The sequence below is a fragment of the Malus domestica genome, chromosome 15 (assembly GCF_042453785.1).
Source record: "Malus domestica chromosome 15, GDT2T_hap1".
Taxonomy (NCBI): Eukaryota; Viridiplantae; Streptophyta; class Magnoliopsida; order Rosales; family Rosaceae; genus Malus; species Malus domestica.
This window is the reverse complement of record NC_091675.1, coordinates 4,331,163-4,348,409: the sequence shown is the minus strand read 5'-3', so window position 1 is coordinate 4,348,409 and position 17,247 is coordinate 4,331,163. Positions and strand designations below refer to the sequence as shown.

Sequence of the window (17,247 nt, the reverse complement as noted above, 5' to 3'; positions counted from 1 at the left end):
CCAAAATTCTCTCTCAAGCTGGTCCAACACCTCCCCCACCCACCACTGCCAATGGTCCAACACCTCCGCTTACGATCTATAAATTTTCCAGTGGCTCCGTTTGGACTTCGAGCCGGTAACTAGGGAAGACAAGGGGGATCAGGTCGAGTTCTAGCTCGTCATAGGCAAAGATCTGGTGGAATTTTGCCACACACTAGGTTGAAAAAGGGTCCAACAAGACAAGATTGGAGAGGGAGAAAAGAGAAAGACGGAGGGAGTTGATGAGTTCAAACTCTCACCTCTGTTTCTCTAACCTGCAAGTAATCTAGCAACAGTAATGGAGGAGGGAAAGAGGAAAGTGATAGAGAGAGAGCTAGAAGTTTATGTTAAATTATATTTTTCATGTTCAAATGACCGTTGTGGATAGTTTGGCAAGGAATGGGAGGAGAGGAACGGAGGGAGGGGGAGTCAAACAGGTGGCGGAGGAGAGGTTTGGGTAACCGAAGATGGGTGAGGTCGATGTCTAGGGTGAATTGGGAATAAGGTGAAGGTGATGGGTTTGTAGGGGATGGGTCCCACTTTTTTTTAAAATAAAAATATTTAAATGATTTTATTTTTTTTATTTTTCTAATATTTAATTAATTTTTTAATCCAGTTGGGCCAGGGTGTGGGCTCGCCTCAAGCCGCGTCAGCATTTAACGAAGGAATTGATAAACAAACTGACGGAGGTATGACATTGCAACAAATTCGTAAGATAAGGTATGATATTGAAATGTTTTAAAGATTGAGTATAAAACTATGGTTGGCCTAATAGTTGATGTAGTTTTATGTAATTTATCCTTATTTAAATTATGTTTTTTACACAATTTTGTCTTATTTAAACAACATAAATTTGAGTATAAGAAAGAATGCACTCGCCATTTTCCCTTAAGTTTGAATCCTCTTCTATGTGTGTAGTTTAATTTAAATTATAACAGCACTTCAAAGAGTTACTAAAATTTGCTAATTTAGCTAGTACATAGTGTCAAAATTTTGCTAGCGCATTTAACTTGTATTTTCAACAACAATCTCTATTTTAACAAATTTTAAATATATAAATTGAAAACATAACATTAATCCTACCACAACACACTTGATTAACGTGGTTACATATTCCGGAAAATGATCTCAGGAATTTCGTGATCGTGATCGTTCATCGTACATCGTATTGTCAGGTTTTATTAGGTACTATTTATATTTAATTTTAAATTTTAGAATATTTCTAACCGCACGATATACGATGAACAATCACGATTACGGAATTTCTAAAATCCCTAGAAAAATGATCCAACGAAGATCCTTTTCCACACACATTCCTACCATAAGACATTTGATTATGTAGTTATATATTATGAAATTGAAAACTCAAAAACTTGATTAATTGGAGATCGATGACGCAAAAAGACATTCGTACATGATGTTCGCTTTCAGACCAAAAAAACATGACGTTAGCGTGTCGGTGCTTCACTGGAAGTCAGAGCTGAGTGCCATCTGTCTTCGACATCCAATAATCAATCTATCCACCTACAACAACTAAAAATATAATGTTTAATTAATGATGGGAATAATGACATAACCCCATATGTCAAAAATTGCAGCAAAAATCATGCATATAGCCATTATTCTCTTCGTTTGTAAGTAATTTAGCTGCGTGAATATGTGGTGGTATGTGCTATTTTTCTTGATCTCCCATCTCCTTCCACTTTTATTATAAATAAAAGATTACTAAAAAGATGGATTTTACTTTGCATTTAAATAAAATGAATTTATAACATTCTGTATATGTATGGGTGAACGTGTGCGAAAACTCTGCAATGCTCTTATTTATGTGCTATATATAACAATCAAATGGTATAGTAAGAGAAGTATGTACATGCAAAATTTTAATAATAATGTCTATATCCATAGTGTCGGACTAGTATTTATGAAGTGATTAATTGTAATTACAATAATAATTACTTTATATTTTATAAGCTAAATTTTTTATACAATTTGTAAACACTGGTCAAAGAATCAGCACCGTCAATTTATTATTCATAATGTCGGACTAATGTGCCTTTCGCGTTTTTCCCTCATGTACCCCTGTGCCTTGAGGCTCCCTATTTATATGCATGCAGCGCTCTATTTCCACAAAGCAAACCCTCCTTCCTAAAAACCAACTTCTCTACTCTCTCTCCCTCTCTCTAAGCTTGTTAAGAAAAAGTTCTTTTCATTTCACAAGTACTTAACCAGAGGCTAGCAAGTTTGGTTGCACTGAAAATGTTGTCAAGGAAAGCAAGTTGTGACTCTCATGGCCAGGACTCATCCTACTTCCTGGGATGGCAGGAATACGAGAGGAACCCATATGATCAAGTTCAAAATCCAAATGGTATCATTCAGATGGGACTTGCTGAGAATCAGGTGAGAATCCGTCATCATGAAAATATACGATCTATTATTGCTACTAAAGTCCATTGGAATTAGTAAATAAAGTATAAGGTTCGAAGCCCTCTAACGTAAATAAAAGAAAAAAAAAAGTACTACTTACTAGCTTCTATGCCACAAAATATTTTGAAAAGATCTCATAGCTTGGTCAAGCCTCAAGCTATCATGATAAGAAATAATAATGTAATCAATCAGATGGTACATGGTTGTTCAAAGTCACAATCCAAGTTGGTTGGTGGTTTTGCATGCGTGCGTGCGCATGGTCTTATATCCGTTTATACATTTTTTAATTAATTTTTATAATTATTTGAGTGTTAATATTTTGTACATCTTTAGTCTCTTACGCAATTCCACTTCCGGTAACATGCTTATCAATATGCACCTCTTTCTCTCTCTCTCTCTCTCTCTCTGCAGCTCTCGTTTGATCTTATTGAGTCATGCCTCGCAAGCAATCCCGATGCACTGGAGTTGAAAAGAAATAGAGAATCTGTTTTCAGAGAGTTGGCTCTCTTTCAAGACTACAACGGGTTCCCTGCTTTCAAGAATGTACATAGTTACTTCTAAATTTATGTAAACATTTAATGCTATGGAGACTAAATTTGGAGATTAAATTGATAAATTAAATGATGTGTCACCAATAAGAATAAATACGTTTATCAACGTTTAAGTAATAAACCAATCATCAATTTTCATATTCTTTAGTTTTCAAAACTTCGTTTCTAAATTTAGTTTTTCTAGTATTACCCAAGAAATATATATGTTTACAGTTTTGATCATGGATTAATATATATACGTGTGTGTGTGTGTGTGTGTGTGTGTGTGTGTATATATTGTAAACAATATGCGCTTGTATATACAGGAGATGGTAGAGTTCATGGCAAACATGAGAGGAAACAAAGTAAAATTTGATCCAAGCAAGCTTGTGCTCACAGCTGGTTCAACTTCTGCCAACGAAACTCTTATGTTTTGCCTTGCTGATCCCGGTGAAGCCTTCCTCCTCCCCATTCCATACTATCCAGGGTATTGATCTAATCTTTGTCCGCTACATATTACGACTAGTTCTGGTAAGAACATATAAAAATTGTACTTGAGAATTTTTTGTACATACTAGTTACATATAAACCTTTATGTCACAGCTACAAGCATGTGAAACTCACCACACAACAATGAGTCTCACAAACATTTATAACTTGTGAGTTTCACATGCATGAACTGGTGCATACAATTAATAATTTATTCCCGTGTATAACTTCTTAATTAGTACTTATATTTTGTTTGAAAATATAACTCAACTATTGTTGTTGATCACTTCCTCTTTTTGGCAGGTTTGATAGAGATCTGAAGTGGCGTACCGGAGTTGAAATTGTTCCAATAAAATGCACAAGTGAAAATGGATACAAAATCACTGAGTCTGCATTGCAAGAAGCCTACCAACAAGCCCAAAAATTCAACCTAAAAGTTAAAGGAGTATTGGTCACAAATCCTTCAAACCCTTTAGGCACAACAATGACTCGACTTGAACTCAACCACCTCATAGACTTCGCCATGGAAAAAGAAATACACATAATAAGCGACGAAATATACTCAGGAACCGTCTTCAACTCCCCTAGTTTCATAAGCATCGCAGAAGCTCTAACTGAAAGAAACCTAGAAGACGACGAAATACGGAATCGTTGTCACATTGTGTACAGCCTCTCTAAGGATCTCGGGCTGCCGGGTTTTCGGGTAGGCATGATTTACTCCAACAATCAAACTGTTGTGTCAGCAGCTACAAAGATGTCAAGCTTCGGACTTGTCTCTTCACAAACTCAGTACACTCTTTCCCAAATGCTGAAAGACAAGAAATTCACCGCCAACTACATGAAGGAGAATCAAAGGAGGCTTAAAAGGAGAAAGGAGATGCTTGTTTATGGGCTCAAGGGGGCAGGGATTAGGTGTTTGGAAAGCAATGCTGGGTTGTTTTGCTGGGTGGACATGAGGCACCTTTTGAGGTCCAACACTTTTGAAGCTGAAAAGGAGCTTTGGAAGAAAGTGGTATGTGAATTCGGGTTGAATATCTCTCCCGGTTCTTCTTGCCATTGCTCTGAACCGGGTTGGTTTAGAATGTGCTTTGCAAATATGTCTGAAGAAACCCTAATGGTTGCAATGCAACGTGTCAAGGCCCTCGTTGACTCCACAATTGTTCACCAGCAAACAGGACTGTCCAAATCTAGGGGGTTAAAGAGCAAGTGGGTTTTCCAATTGGCTTCATATGAGCATGAACCAGAACGTTAGTTAATTAACTAATTAATCCTGTGTGACATATTGGATTTATTTGGTTTGCTGATAAATGTAGAGATTAAGCAGGTGATGCTTGCAGATTATGTTTTCATCACCATAAAATGTAGTTAATTATTGTACTTATTCGTTGTATTTTGTGTGGTATTTTTTATTCGTAAGAATGATAGTCCACGGCACGTTATTGGAATAAAATGAAAATGTAGTCTCATATGCATATATGTATATGTATGTGTGTAAATTAATGATGAAGTGTTACTAATATTGTAGAATATCTAAACAATGATAGTAGTAAACTATATGTGAGATGTATATGTATATATGTGCTTTTTAATGGACTTCCTTAATCTAAAAACAGTCATCTAATGTCCAGTTAATCTGTTAATTAACTATTGATGATTTAGTGACAACTTCAAATTCGAATCCTTCAGTCTTCGATTATAAATGGAAAAACTCGTAGCCAAAGGACCTTCTATTTTAGATGATAGCTCTTGTCATTAATTGTAAAAGTGTGAAACTCTTTTTTGATCGGACTGAAAGTCTTCGCACAATTTTTCATCGAGACTCACTTCTCGCATCCGATCCTTTGTTTTGGACAAAAAAAAAAAAAAATCCTTGCGGTCATATTCCAACAAAAAAACACCCCAGTCATTAGTCATAGAAGTTGTTTTGATCTGTATTGAACTTGTCACTATAATGCTTAAAGGCACAATTTTCCCTAAACCCTGCCTTAATCGAACAAACCAAACTCTAATTATGCTTTAACTCAGACCATAAACAGAACATCATTCTACTTTTTTATTTGTTTGGTTTTATATGTGACTGTGATATCCACACATCTCTTTTTACAGATTGATTCATTGAATAAAAGATAGGGGTGTGATTGTGATATCCGCACACCCTTTTTTACTTCTTACACACCATTCTAATTTTCGGCCGTCGGATCGGATGAATTAAAGAAGATCAAATGATAGAAATTAACATGAGGTGTGTGAGAAGTAAAAAGGGGTGTGTGGATTGCACACCCCAAAAGATAAACCATTTTCTCCATTCCACCTTGTTGATGCACAAAATCGGAATCGCCACCCTCAATTCCTCAACATCTTCTATAATGACACCTTTTTTTAATATGGCACTCTCATCTAGATTCATCAAAAACTTATGTTTCAAGGCAGCTTGCTTCGGACTTAGATGTTCTAGGTACATTTCTATTTCCCTAACCCCTGGAACATACGTGCACATTTCAGCCACATCTTGGTCCTGTTCAATAAGCCTTAATCCATCCCAATAAAACATCCCAGGAATCCTATAGTGATACAACATAAACCCATGATATCCTAACTCCTTAACCATTTCATCAATCTAGAAAAAAAGACATGAAGTCTTTGTCTACGTAATCAAACCAAGCCTCAAACATTCCCGTATATGCACTTTCAGACCACTTCCTAGTGTGGTTAATTTTAAGGCTAAATAATTCGGGCATGCCTGCACTGCAAAGTTAGGGAGAAAGACAACATAAAATCCTAGAGGCACAAGGGGAAAAAGGTGAAAACAAAACCATGGGAACCATGAATACAGTTCCACCTTTTTTCCTGAAACCATAGAAAAAAAAAGGTGAAAACAAAGCCATGGGGACCACGATTGAAGACAACACCACATGCACAACCCACTACAAAACACAATTCCAGAAACCATAGAAAAAAAATGGGATGGGAACTCACAAATCCCTAATCCCTAAAATTCAAAATTGAAAAATCGAAAAACCTAAACCCATATTATCTACACTTCGAAAAAGGTAGGTTACTTACAATAAAATGGTGTTTCACCCACTTAGATCCTCCCTTTTTTCCACCTTATCGCCAGCGATGGCTTCACGACAATCTTTCCCAAAAACGTGTGTGCAACGTATGACGGCGTGCGAAGTGGAGCGACATCCAGGTGGAACAACGACGTGCAAGGTGGAGCGACGGCGAGGTCAAGCGACGGCAAGGTCGAGTGATGGCATGTTGGTAGGGTTTCGGACGGAGATGGGGGGGTCGCAAATATTGAATTTTGAATATTTTTTTTTTACTGAAACCCCTTCTCTAAAAAAAATCCACGTGGCGCCCAGTCATTGGCCATGTGGGCGTCACGTCACAGTTAACGAAAGACTTAACAATTTGACTAACAGATATATGAGACTGTCCCAAAATTTACACTTTAAGTACGACTCTGGGACGAAAAAAACTTAATGTACTAAATGTTGAAAACAACGAAACATAATGTTAGTAAACAGGTATTTACTCAAAATAAAAAAAAGCTAGCTACCATGGCTGTATTGAAAATGTTGTCAAAGAAAGCAAGTTCCGACTCTCATGGCCAAGACTCATCCTACTTCCAAGGGTGGATAGAATACGAAAAGAATCCTTATGACCAAGATAAAAATCCAAATGGCATCATTCAGATGGGACTTGCAGAGAATCAGGTGACAGATATATACCTAGTTTAGTTGTAATATTATATGATTATCTATATTATCTATATTATTAAAAGAAGAGGGCTTGTCAACTTTTTACCCTATTTTCTTTTAATTTTGCCCTCACTTGTTGACATCAGGAGGGCAAAATAGTAATTTTGTATGTTTTAAACTTTTTCCCATTTTTTCCTATTTTGCCCTCACTTTTGATACACAATATTTACATAAGGAGGGCAAAATAGTAAGTTTATATCGAAATATTTACATAAGCTAACAAATATGCACTTAGTAAGAGAAATTGTCTCACCATTATTTTTTCATACACATAAGTGAAATCATGATGTTGTTTAGATAATTTGAATTAACTGAAGCGGTTGCGTTTGAGGAGAACGTAGAAGGAGGTGAGCGGTTTTTCCCTTTTTTTCCTATTTTGCCCTCACTTTTGATACACACTATTGACAAAAAGGAGTGCCAAATAGGAAAAAAAAAGGGAAAAGTTGACAATGAGGCTTCTCTTAATAATAGTTTTAAAAAATGCACTTATTAATAGAAATTATTCACACATACACACAAAATATGTGCCCTCTGCTAGTTAATTAGCAATAATAAGGATTTTTTTTTAAACAATAATAATGCAATTAATCATATGTATATACATTTTTAATTAATTTTTTAAATTGTTTTTGGCAGCTCTCCTTTGACCTTGTTGAGTCATGGCTTGAAAGCAATCCACATGCACTGGAGCTGAAAAGAAATGAAGAATCCGTTTTCAGAGAGTTGGCTCTCTTTCAAGACTACAACGGCTTCCCTGCTTTCAAGAATGTAATTACTTCTAATTTTATTTTCTAAATGTATAACATATTTTTCTAGTAAATAAATTTATTTGTACAATTTTGATCTGGATGAACATATACTTAGGCGTGTGTGTTCTGTGCATGCAAGTACGTATATATATATTGTAGACTAACATTCACTTATATATACAGGCGTTGGTTGAGTTCTTGGCGGAAATGAGAGGAAACAAAGTAAAATTTGATCCGAACAAGATTGTGCTCACCGCGGGTTCAACTCCTGCCAATGAGACCTTTATGTTTTGCCTTGCCGATCCTGGTGAAGCCTTCCTCATCCCCACTCCATACTACCCAGGGTATTGATCATATCTGTGTGCCTGACATTGTATTTATGCCAAAACATGTTTTTCGATCACAACTACTTTTGGGCAGGTTTGATAGAGATCTCAACTGGCGTACCGGAGTTGAAATCGTTCCAATACATTGCACAAGTGCAAGTGGATTCAGAATCACTGAATCTGCATTGGAGGAGGCCTACCAACGTGCCCATAAAAAGTTAAAGGAGCATTGTTCACAAATCCTTCAAACCCCTTAGGCACAACAGTGAATCGACTTGAGCTCAACCACATCATCGATTTCACCATTGCAAAAGAAATACACATAGTAAGCGATGAAATATACTCGGGAACAGCTTTCAACTACCCCAGTTTCCTAAGCATCGCAGAAGCTCTAACTGAAAGAAACCTAGAAGAGGCCGAAATATGGAATGGATGTCACATTGTGTACAGCCTCTCTAAGGATTTTGGCTTACCGGGTTTCCGAGTAGGCATGCTTTACTCCAACAACCTAACAGTTGTGTCCGCAGCCACGAAGATGCCAAGCTGTGGACTTATCTCCTCACAAACTCAATACATGCTTTCCGAGATGCTGAAAGACAAGAAATTCAGAACCAATTACATGGAGGGGAATCAAAAGAGGCTTAAAGAGAGAAAGGAGATGCTTGTCTGTGGGCTCAAAGGGGCAGGGATTAGGTGTTTGGAAAGCAATGCTGGGTTATTTTGCTGGGTGGACATGAGGCACCTGAGGTCCAACACTTTTGAAGCTGAAAAGGAGCTTTTTTTTAGAGTGGTTTGTGAATTCGGGTTGAATATCTCTCCCGGGGCTTCATGTCATTGCTCTGAACCCGGTTGGTTTAGAGCGTGCTTCGCAAACATGTCTGAAGAAACACTGACGGTCGCAATGCAACGAGTCCATTCCCTTGTGGACTCCAGTACCATTGTTCATAAGCAGTTAGTAATGACTAAACCCAGGTGCTTAAAGAACAAGTGGAGGCTTCATACGATGGTAAGAGATTAAGGACCTAAAAGAAATGCAGTTGCTAACAACTGGGGTTGCTCTCCTATCCAGCCATTTGACATGAACACTGCCGGTGTGCCTCGACTTACAGGTTTGTTTCATCTTCTTGATGTGTAGTATTTTTTTTCCCTAACCTGTCGCTTTTGTTGTTTTGAAGATTGTTTTTGTACGTTCACATATATCTTTTTAGGTCTAGTTAGGGGTCCAAGTTTTATGTCCCCCTCTCTTTTTTACTTGTGTATTTCTTTTTCTCTCTCTTTGTTCTGAATTCATTTTCATAAGGATTCGACGTGATCATGGAGTGCTGGCTGTCGACTACCTGACGCCCTCCCCCTCCTCCTTTATCCGGGACGGCAATAAGGCCGGCGATGCTGTATGGCACAGAATGTTGGGCGGCGAAGCATCAACACGTACACAAAATGGGTGTAGCGGAGATGAGGATGCTTCGTTGGATGTGTGGGCACACGAGAAAGGATAAGATTAGGAATGAGGATATCCGGGGTAAAGTAAGAGTAGCCGAAATTGAAGGAAAGATGAGAGAAAATCGGTTACGGTGGTTTGGACATGTGCAAAGAAGGCCTACTGACGCTCCGATTAGAAGATGCGACTATGGGACAGAGGTTCAGGGCCGAAGGGGTAGAGGAAGACCTAGGAAAACTTTGGAAGAGACTCTAAGAAAAGACTTAGAGTACTTGGATCTAACGAAGGACATGACACAGGACCGAGCACAATGGCGTTCTAAGATTCATATAGCCGATCCCACTCAGTGACTTGGATTTTCCAAGTCTCCAACCGAGAAGTTTTCCTCACTCAGGAAATTAAATGAACACTACCTCAACCTACATGCTCCACTCACAAAGCTTCAACAAAAGAAAATTCAAATAACTTAGCGAAGAAGGCTTTGGTGTATTTAACACAATACATTGAAATGAAGGAAAGCTTATTTATTGATATCCCCGATAAGCTACAAATATGTACATATACATAAGTCAAAATAAACAAACAAGAGGGAGCCTTCACAAAGGTTGCTTAGGAGAAGTCTCAGCAGTCGGTAGAGCCCCAGAAAGAGAAGGCACCGGAGGGGGATCATTCGGAGCCTCAGTACTGGACAGAACCCTAGAAGAAGGAGGCATCAGAGGTTGATCATTTGGAGCTTCATTACGCGGTACAGCCCCAGAAGACGAAGGCAATAAATGCCTTTGGAATAAACCCACAAATCTCTGATGATCAAGTAAAACCTGACCATCAGATTCCTTCATCTGGTCAAGCTTCCTCTTCATGTTTGTAGCATAGTCATGTGCGAGCCGGTGCAACTGTTTATTCTCATGCTTGAGCCCTCTAATCTCCTGTTTGAGACTCATCACTTCAGCCGCCAATGATTCAACTTGGCGGGTTCGAGCAAATAGACGTTGGGCCATATTAGACACAGAACCTGCACACTGAACACTGAGAGCCAGAGAATCCTTAACAGCTAACTCATCAGACCGTTTGGAAAGTAATCTGTTATCTTTGGGAGTGAGAAGGTTCCTGGCCACCACCGCAGCGGTCATATCATTCTTCATCACGGAATCCTCAATGGTAAGAGGATCAGTAGGGGAGACGAAGGATGGACGCCATATGTTGTCAGGAGAAGGCGGGGCTGCCTCTTCAACAAGGTTCAAGTCAAAACGACGGTCGGAGGGGCCAGACATTTTCAAAGGTGTTGAAGAGAGAAGAGGTCGGACAAATCAAGATCTTAGAAGTGCAAGAATGAAGCTTATACTGGTGGAGATTCAAGTGTGCTTTGGAACTTAATGCCAGCCTCTATAAAAATCTGCACTCGACGGAGCTTCAGAAATCGAAGAGGCGCCTGCTCAAAAATCGAAGAGGCGTTTGCTTTCTCAAAAGCAAGGCTGCTCAGATACCACGAGGGTCGATCTCAGAAATCGAAGAGGCGTTTGCTTTCTCAAAAGCTGGGTTACGCAAAGACCACGAAGGCCGATCTCAGAAATCGAAGAGGCGCTTGCTTTCTCAAAAGCTGGGCTGCTCAGAGACCACGAGGGCCGATCTCAGAAATCGAAGAGGCACCTACTTTTCCAGCCTTGTCAGCACCTGTCACACGCACACTCAGCTTTGCGGAAATTATGGGCATTCGGTCGAAGACTTCTGGTGAAGTAGAAAGCACATGAGTCGTACTGTTCAATCACCCATTTCCCACACGCAACAGTAGCTTATAGGTACCACAGATAACTTTGCCAAAGTTCTCTGCCAAAGTTGAACACGTGAAGCTTGCAGCTCCCACTACATCGCTCTGACCAAGAAGGGTAAAAGAATAGCAAAGAAACAACACTAACAAAGTTTAGACACATAAATTTTGAAGGTCTAGCTACAATATTATTACCCACAAGGGTAAAGCAACAGTACCACTGCTGGATAATTGGAAAGTCCCTGTGTGTCAACCTCTGTGCTTCGTGGCAAGGTAGACTAGCAAACATGCCCAACCTTTAATCACATTCGAGAAAACACTCCCAACAAGATTGCTTGCTCCAAAATCGAAGAGGCACCGTCCTCCGAATCTCGAGAGCCAGACTCCCAACATGACTACTTTCTCAAAAATCGAAGAGGGTAAAGGAACAGTACCATTGCTGGATAATTGGAAAGTCCCTGTGTGTCAACCTCTGTGCTTCGTGGCAAGGTAGACTAGCAAACATGCCCAACCTTTACTCACATTCGAGAAAACACTCCCAACAAGATTGCTTGCTCCAAAATCGAAGAGGCACCGCCCTCCGAATCTCGAGAGCCAGACTCCCAACATGATTACTTTCTCAAAAATCGAAGAGACACCGCTCTCCGAATCTCGAGAGCCAGACCCCCAGCATGATTGCTTTCTCAAAAATTGAAGAGGCATCGTTCTCCGAATCTCGAGAGCCAGATCCCCGATAGGATTGCTTGTTCGAAAACCGAAGAGGCAACACTTTCCCAACTTCAAGAGCTGGATCTCCTTGGATAAAGCTGTCTGTAATCTTCACACGCAACATCAGCTTTCCAGATACCACAAACCACTTTTTCAAAGTGCTCTGACAGCGTTAAAACATGTGAAGCTGGCAGCTCCCACTACCGTGCTATGACCAAGTAGGGTAAAGGAATAACATTACTACTTGTTGTTAATGAGACTCCTATATATGTTGACCTCCATCCCCAACGGACAGGCAGACCTGCAAAAATGCTCAACCCTTCCTCATATCTGAGATGGCACTCCCAACGAAGCCTTTCGAAATATTCAGCTTTCTTTCCCCCCGATAATACCTCTGCAAACAAGCTATACTAGAGCAAGAATATCTCATATCATCAGGGTTAAAAGCAAGAGTATCCCATATCATGCTTTTTCCCTGTCTTTTCTTTTGACTTTGTTCTTACCTGCAAGACAAGGAGAAAGAGAGCAATCAGTCAGTACTTGGAATCAAGCTTCCAGCCAGGAACTGACTGCCTGGAACCCCTTACCTGATTACTTACCTGACATTGCTCTCGAGTACTCATCTTCAACATTTTATGCTTCCAGGGAAGATACCACATCTGCCTGAGGAACAAATAGGGCAAGGGAGAAAGATACAAGGAAGCATGTGGAGACAAGTGTAACAGCACACGTGCCGATACATCCATTACTCTGTCAAAGCAAAAGTATCCCATATCAGCAGGGTCGAACGTACTCTAGATTTGATGGACTTGTTTTGACCCTCAAATTCTTCAGTCGGCCTTATACTCTGGAGGAAACCAGAAAACCCTCCAGCTCAGTTCAAGAATAAGCCTTTGGAAAGTTACTTCTTCAAAAGCAAAAGTATCTCATATCATCTCTTCTCATTTTCTTCTCTTTATCCTTCATGCTGCCTGCAAGATAGGGAGACTGTGAACAATCAGCCGGAGCTATGATTGCTTACCTTGTCTGTCACCTCTTTCAGCAGATCCCCTAGCTCGGCGACTTGGGGGACTCCTACTACATGGTTTGTATCGCGCTTGACCAAGCCTGAAACTACAAATAAGCTTCAAGTGAAATTGATACATTACCTTGTGCATCTCCACCAGTTAAAGATACCACCCCTGGATGGAGGAAGAGTACTTCCAGAGAAGATGCCCCATCTACCTATGAGACAAATAAGGCATGTCAAGACGATACCACACTCCGATACTTAGAAGTTTCGTGATTACGAGATCATTCTCCCACAATATTTTCTAATGTCATTTGTACTAAATCATTCACTTGTACTCACTAAAGGAGAGCTTGAACCTATGTACTTGTGTAAACCCTTCACAATTAATGAGAACTCCTCTATTCCGTGGACGTAGCCAATCTGGGTGAACCACGTACATCTTGTGTTTGCTTTCCTATCTCTATCTATTTATATACTTATCCATACTAATGACCGGAGCAATCTAGCGAAGATCACAAAAAGCGACCGTTTTCGCTACCTAAGATTTATCGTGCAAGAGAACGGAGAATTAGATGGAGATCTCAACCATAGAATACAAGCTGGATGGTTGAAGTGTAAGAGTGCATCCGGCGTGTTGTGTGACCGTCATAGGTCACTGAAGCTCAAGGGAAAATTTTATAGGACGGCAATAAGGCCAGCGATGTTGTATGGCACAGAATGTTAGGCGGTGAAGCATCAACACGTACAAAAAATGGGTGTGGCAGAGATGAGGATGCTTCGTGGGATGTGTGGGCACACGAGAAAGGATAAGATTAGGAATGAGGATATCCGAGGTAAAGTAGGAGTAGCCGAAATTGAAGGAAATATGAGAGAAAATCGGTTCCGGTGATTTGGACATGTGCAAAGAAGGCCTACTGACGCTCCGGTTCGAAGATGTCACTACTGGACAGAGGTTCAGGGCCGAAGGGGTAGAGGAAGACCTAGGAAAACTTTGGAAGAGACTCTAAGAAAAGACTTAGAGTACTTGGATCTAACAGAGGACATGACACAAAACCGAGCGCAATGGCGTTCTAGGATTCATATAGCCGACCCCACTTAGTGGGAAAAGGCTTTGTTGTTGTTGTTGTTGTATTTCTTTTTCTCTCTCTTTCTTTCTAGAGGTCAAGTATATACCCCTACCCAAGGACGGAGCTAGAATTTTTTTTGATTGGGGGCGTCTTAAAACAACCAAGTAAAATAATGGGTTTTAGGTTATTGAGGACCAGATACAGTAAAAAAACTCTAAATTAGAAACTTAAAATTGTAATGCCACAAACAAATGAATGAAGTAAATTCATATAAAATACTTTGGAGTAAAATTTTTGTATTAAATTATGATACTTCATCAGTTGAATCCAATGTATTTATGAAACCCCCAATTCAATTGAGTTTGATTTAGGTAAGAAAACGTGGAATATTTGGAACCAAAATCAAAATTTTAATTGTTGTTTTAATTGTCATGACATTTTTGCTTTCCTCACCCAAAAATCTGAGTGGGGACGGATGCCCTCCCTGGGCCTTATGTAGCTCCGTCCATGCCCCCACCCTCTATTTTTTTTTTTTTTTGTTTATCACTGATGGGTAAGTTTTATGTCCTCCCCCGGATAGGTATAACATCTTTTTTCAAACTAATAAAATATCCCTCGTACCGTCGAGGTTTCTTTAATAAAAGAAAGATTAAGGTTGGTACTTTAAGATAGTTTTATGTTTCATCACTAGTATTGTAATCAAATTACTGTATTTATTCATTATATTTTTGTGTAGTACTTTTGATTCGTATAGAATGGTAGTCCGCAAGACGTTATTGTAACATCAGTAAGTAATCTCATGTATATACACGTGTGCGTGTTATTATGAAAATGTTGCTCTCATGCAGAATATATAGTGTGTGATATAATACGTATAGAAAAATTCCTCTAAGACAAAGGGCTTCAAATGTCGCTCTCATTTTCTATACGTTTCTCCTGTAAAATAAACCCTCGCCGGCACCCACGAATACCTCGGCATAAAGCTTTCACAGAAAATCTCACCCAACGAGCTCTTTCAGTTTGCCCTTTCGAAGCAAAGGTGTAGAAGCTATTGGGCCCTGTATTCTGGGCTTACGGTGCTCCATTCTTAGGTTTGTTGTTAATGGATATCCACTAAGTATTTTCATTTTTTAATTTTGAACAATTTAAAGTCACTTATTGAATTACGACTATTCAATTAAAATTTAAATTAATTTTATGAAAATTATGAGTATCCAATCAAGATTAAAATAAGTTTATAAAAATTTACGCGTATTTGATTGCTAGTTAATGCAAAAAATTAAAAAGTACAAGATTTTGATGAATTTGAATAGCCTTATAATTTGCTGATGATATTCGGTGTATCCAGCATTATTCATTCGCAAATTTAATACTTAAACGTTATTTTTTATTTTCTCATGATGTAGGAAACTAATCGAGAAAATAATAATTAATACGAGGAAGGGAAAAAATATATATAATTTTCCGAAACAACCTATAGGAAAGGGATGGAAAAACATTCATCCCTAACCCTCAAACTGATTCGGGGGGCCATTCCCCCTACTCTGAGAGCCTCCGCGTGAACCGAACGGCGCCGTTTCACATCCACGTTTCGGTTTCTGAGAGGTCCCTAACCTCACATCCATTTTTATTTTTATTTTTTAACAAGTGACATAATCAACGCTAAAAAGAGGGTAACTCACAGTTAATTACATCAAAATAATTATTTAATTATTTAATAATTAAACGAAAAATGAAAATGTTCGAAGCAAAGTTTTTGAAAAAATGAAATAAAGGACGAAGAAATAATCAGATCTTCGCCCACAAAACGGCTTCGGATCGCTGTGTGCCCCTGTCTGAACCAAACGGCGTCGGATTTGCATCTCGCCTTCTGGTTATTCGGAGGGCAAAAGTAATAAAGCAAACAAAAACTTAAAGAATATTTGGGAAAAAAGATTTGAGAATGTGTGAGGCTGCTTGGAGGACAATCGATTGAGAAATCCAAAAGGCCTCGGTCACAAAACACTGAAATTAAATCAAATTAATATCTGCCTCCTAACTAAGCCAAAATACGAAATTGAAATTGATTCATACGGCTACTCAAAGAGGCAGTGAAATGGAACAAATAAGTAAATTTCAGCGCCGGAGATTGGGGGACGGCGGAGATGGAGGTGGTGGCGGCTGAGAAATGCGGGGGGATGGAAAATTCGAGAGGAGGTGTTGTAGGGTTTTGAGATTGTACAGGGGAGGCGCAATAATCTGGTGGTGCGAAGATCGTTATAAAGAAGTATGAAGCCAGTAGAAACGTGCCACGTAGAAATAAAATATTTGCTTGGGCTTTCCGTTCTTCTACAGGCTAATGCACCGTAAAGGCTGGGATGTAATCACGACACTGGACCGATGACATAAAAATAGCCCATCAAATCAAACCGTGAGGAAATGTTCCGTAAAGCAATTAGGGTTGGGCAAAGTTTTTTTTTTTTTTTTTTTTTTTTTTAAGGTTTCGTTCACTTTTGATTTCAAAATTTAAAAAATTGAAAACCAAACCGATTTATAAACATTTTTCTTTTCTGAGGTTCGGAGTTTACATGCCCACCCATAAATACAATTTGGTATTAAGAAGAGATTTACATAAGAGAGAGAATAGTTTACTTATATACACTATAAATGTTTTTCTTAAAAAAAAAAAAAATCAAATTATGGCTTCGTCATGACTAGGAATCTCTTACTCCTCTTTTCATCTCCTTCAATCCTCTACTCTCGCATTCTTTATTTTGTCTTTCTCTTTCTATAAAAAAATTAATATAAGATGTTAATGTGGCTTAACCGTGATCGTTCAAATATGAGAGGAGGGAAGGGGAGGGAAAAAAAGAGGTAAGAGAATCATACTCCTTCGTCATGACAGTCTACTCTTTTGGAGGCCTAGAAGACTCACATAGGCATTTTAAATCTCTCCTTAACTACCATCTTTGCTA

The 17,247-nt window shown here is 39.0% G+C and overlaps 2 protein-coding genes and 2 non-coding genes across 4 annotated transcripts; 2 read left to right on the top strand and 2 right to left on the bottom strand.

Annotated features, from left to right (window-relative positions):
* The first annotated feature begins 2,151 nt into the window (after positions 1-2,151).
* LOC103415406 (1-aminocyclopropane-1-carboxylate synthase 8-like) lies at positions 2,152-4,944 on the top strand. The gene is made up of 4 exons (XM_008353739.4): positions 2,152-2,418; positions 2,857-2,988; positions 3,302-3,462; positions 3,768-4,944. The coding sequence occupies exons 1-4, from the start codon at positions 2,278-2,280 to the stop codon at positions 4,714-4,716; spliced, it is 1,383 nt and encodes a 460-aa protein (XP_008351961.2). The 5' UTR covers positions 2,152-2,277; the 3' UTR covers positions 4,717-4,944.
* Positions 4,945-7,027: 2,083 nt separating this feature from the next.
* Positions 7,028-9,321, top strand: LOC103400119 (1-aminocyclopropane-1-carboxylate synthase 8). The gene is given in 5 exon segments (XM_029094999.1): positions 7,028-7,183; positions 7,865-7,996; positions 8,161-8,321; positions 8,398-8,513; positions 8,516-9,321. Coding segments are annotated over 5 exon segments (1,371 nt in total).
* Positions 9,322-16,029: 6,708 nt separating this feature from the next.
* Positions 16,030-16,183, bottom strand: LOC114821907 (small nucleolar RNA snoR138). Its single transcript, XR_003769744.1, has one exon. It is a non-coding gene; the product is annotated as a small nucleolar RNA snoR138 (small nucleolar RNA).
* Positions 16,184-16,233: 50 nt separating this feature from the next.
* On the bottom strand, positions 16,234-16,342 carry LOC114821900 (small nucleolar RNA U19). The gene has a single exon (XR_003769737.1). It is a non-coding gene; the product is annotated as a small nucleolar RNA U19 (small nucleolar RNA).
* Between the last annotated feature and the right edge of the window lie 905 nt (positions 16,343-17,247).

What these genes read in the sequence shown, in the direction of transcription:
- LOC103415406 (XM_008353739.4), top strand. Translation starts at nt 2,278, where the DNA reads ATGTTGTCAAGGAAAGCAAGTTGTGACTCTCATGGCCAGGACTCATCC. An exon ending in GGTTCCCTGCTTTCAAGAAT is followed by an intron (nt 2,989 to 3,301) that starts GTACATAGTTAC and finishes TTGTATATACAG; the next exon opens with GAGATGGTAGAGTTCATGGC. An exon ending in CCCATTCCATACTATCCAGG is followed by an intron (nt 3,463 to 3,767) that starts GTATTGATCTAA and finishes TCTTTTTGGCAG; the next exon opens with GTTTGATAGAGATCTGAAGT.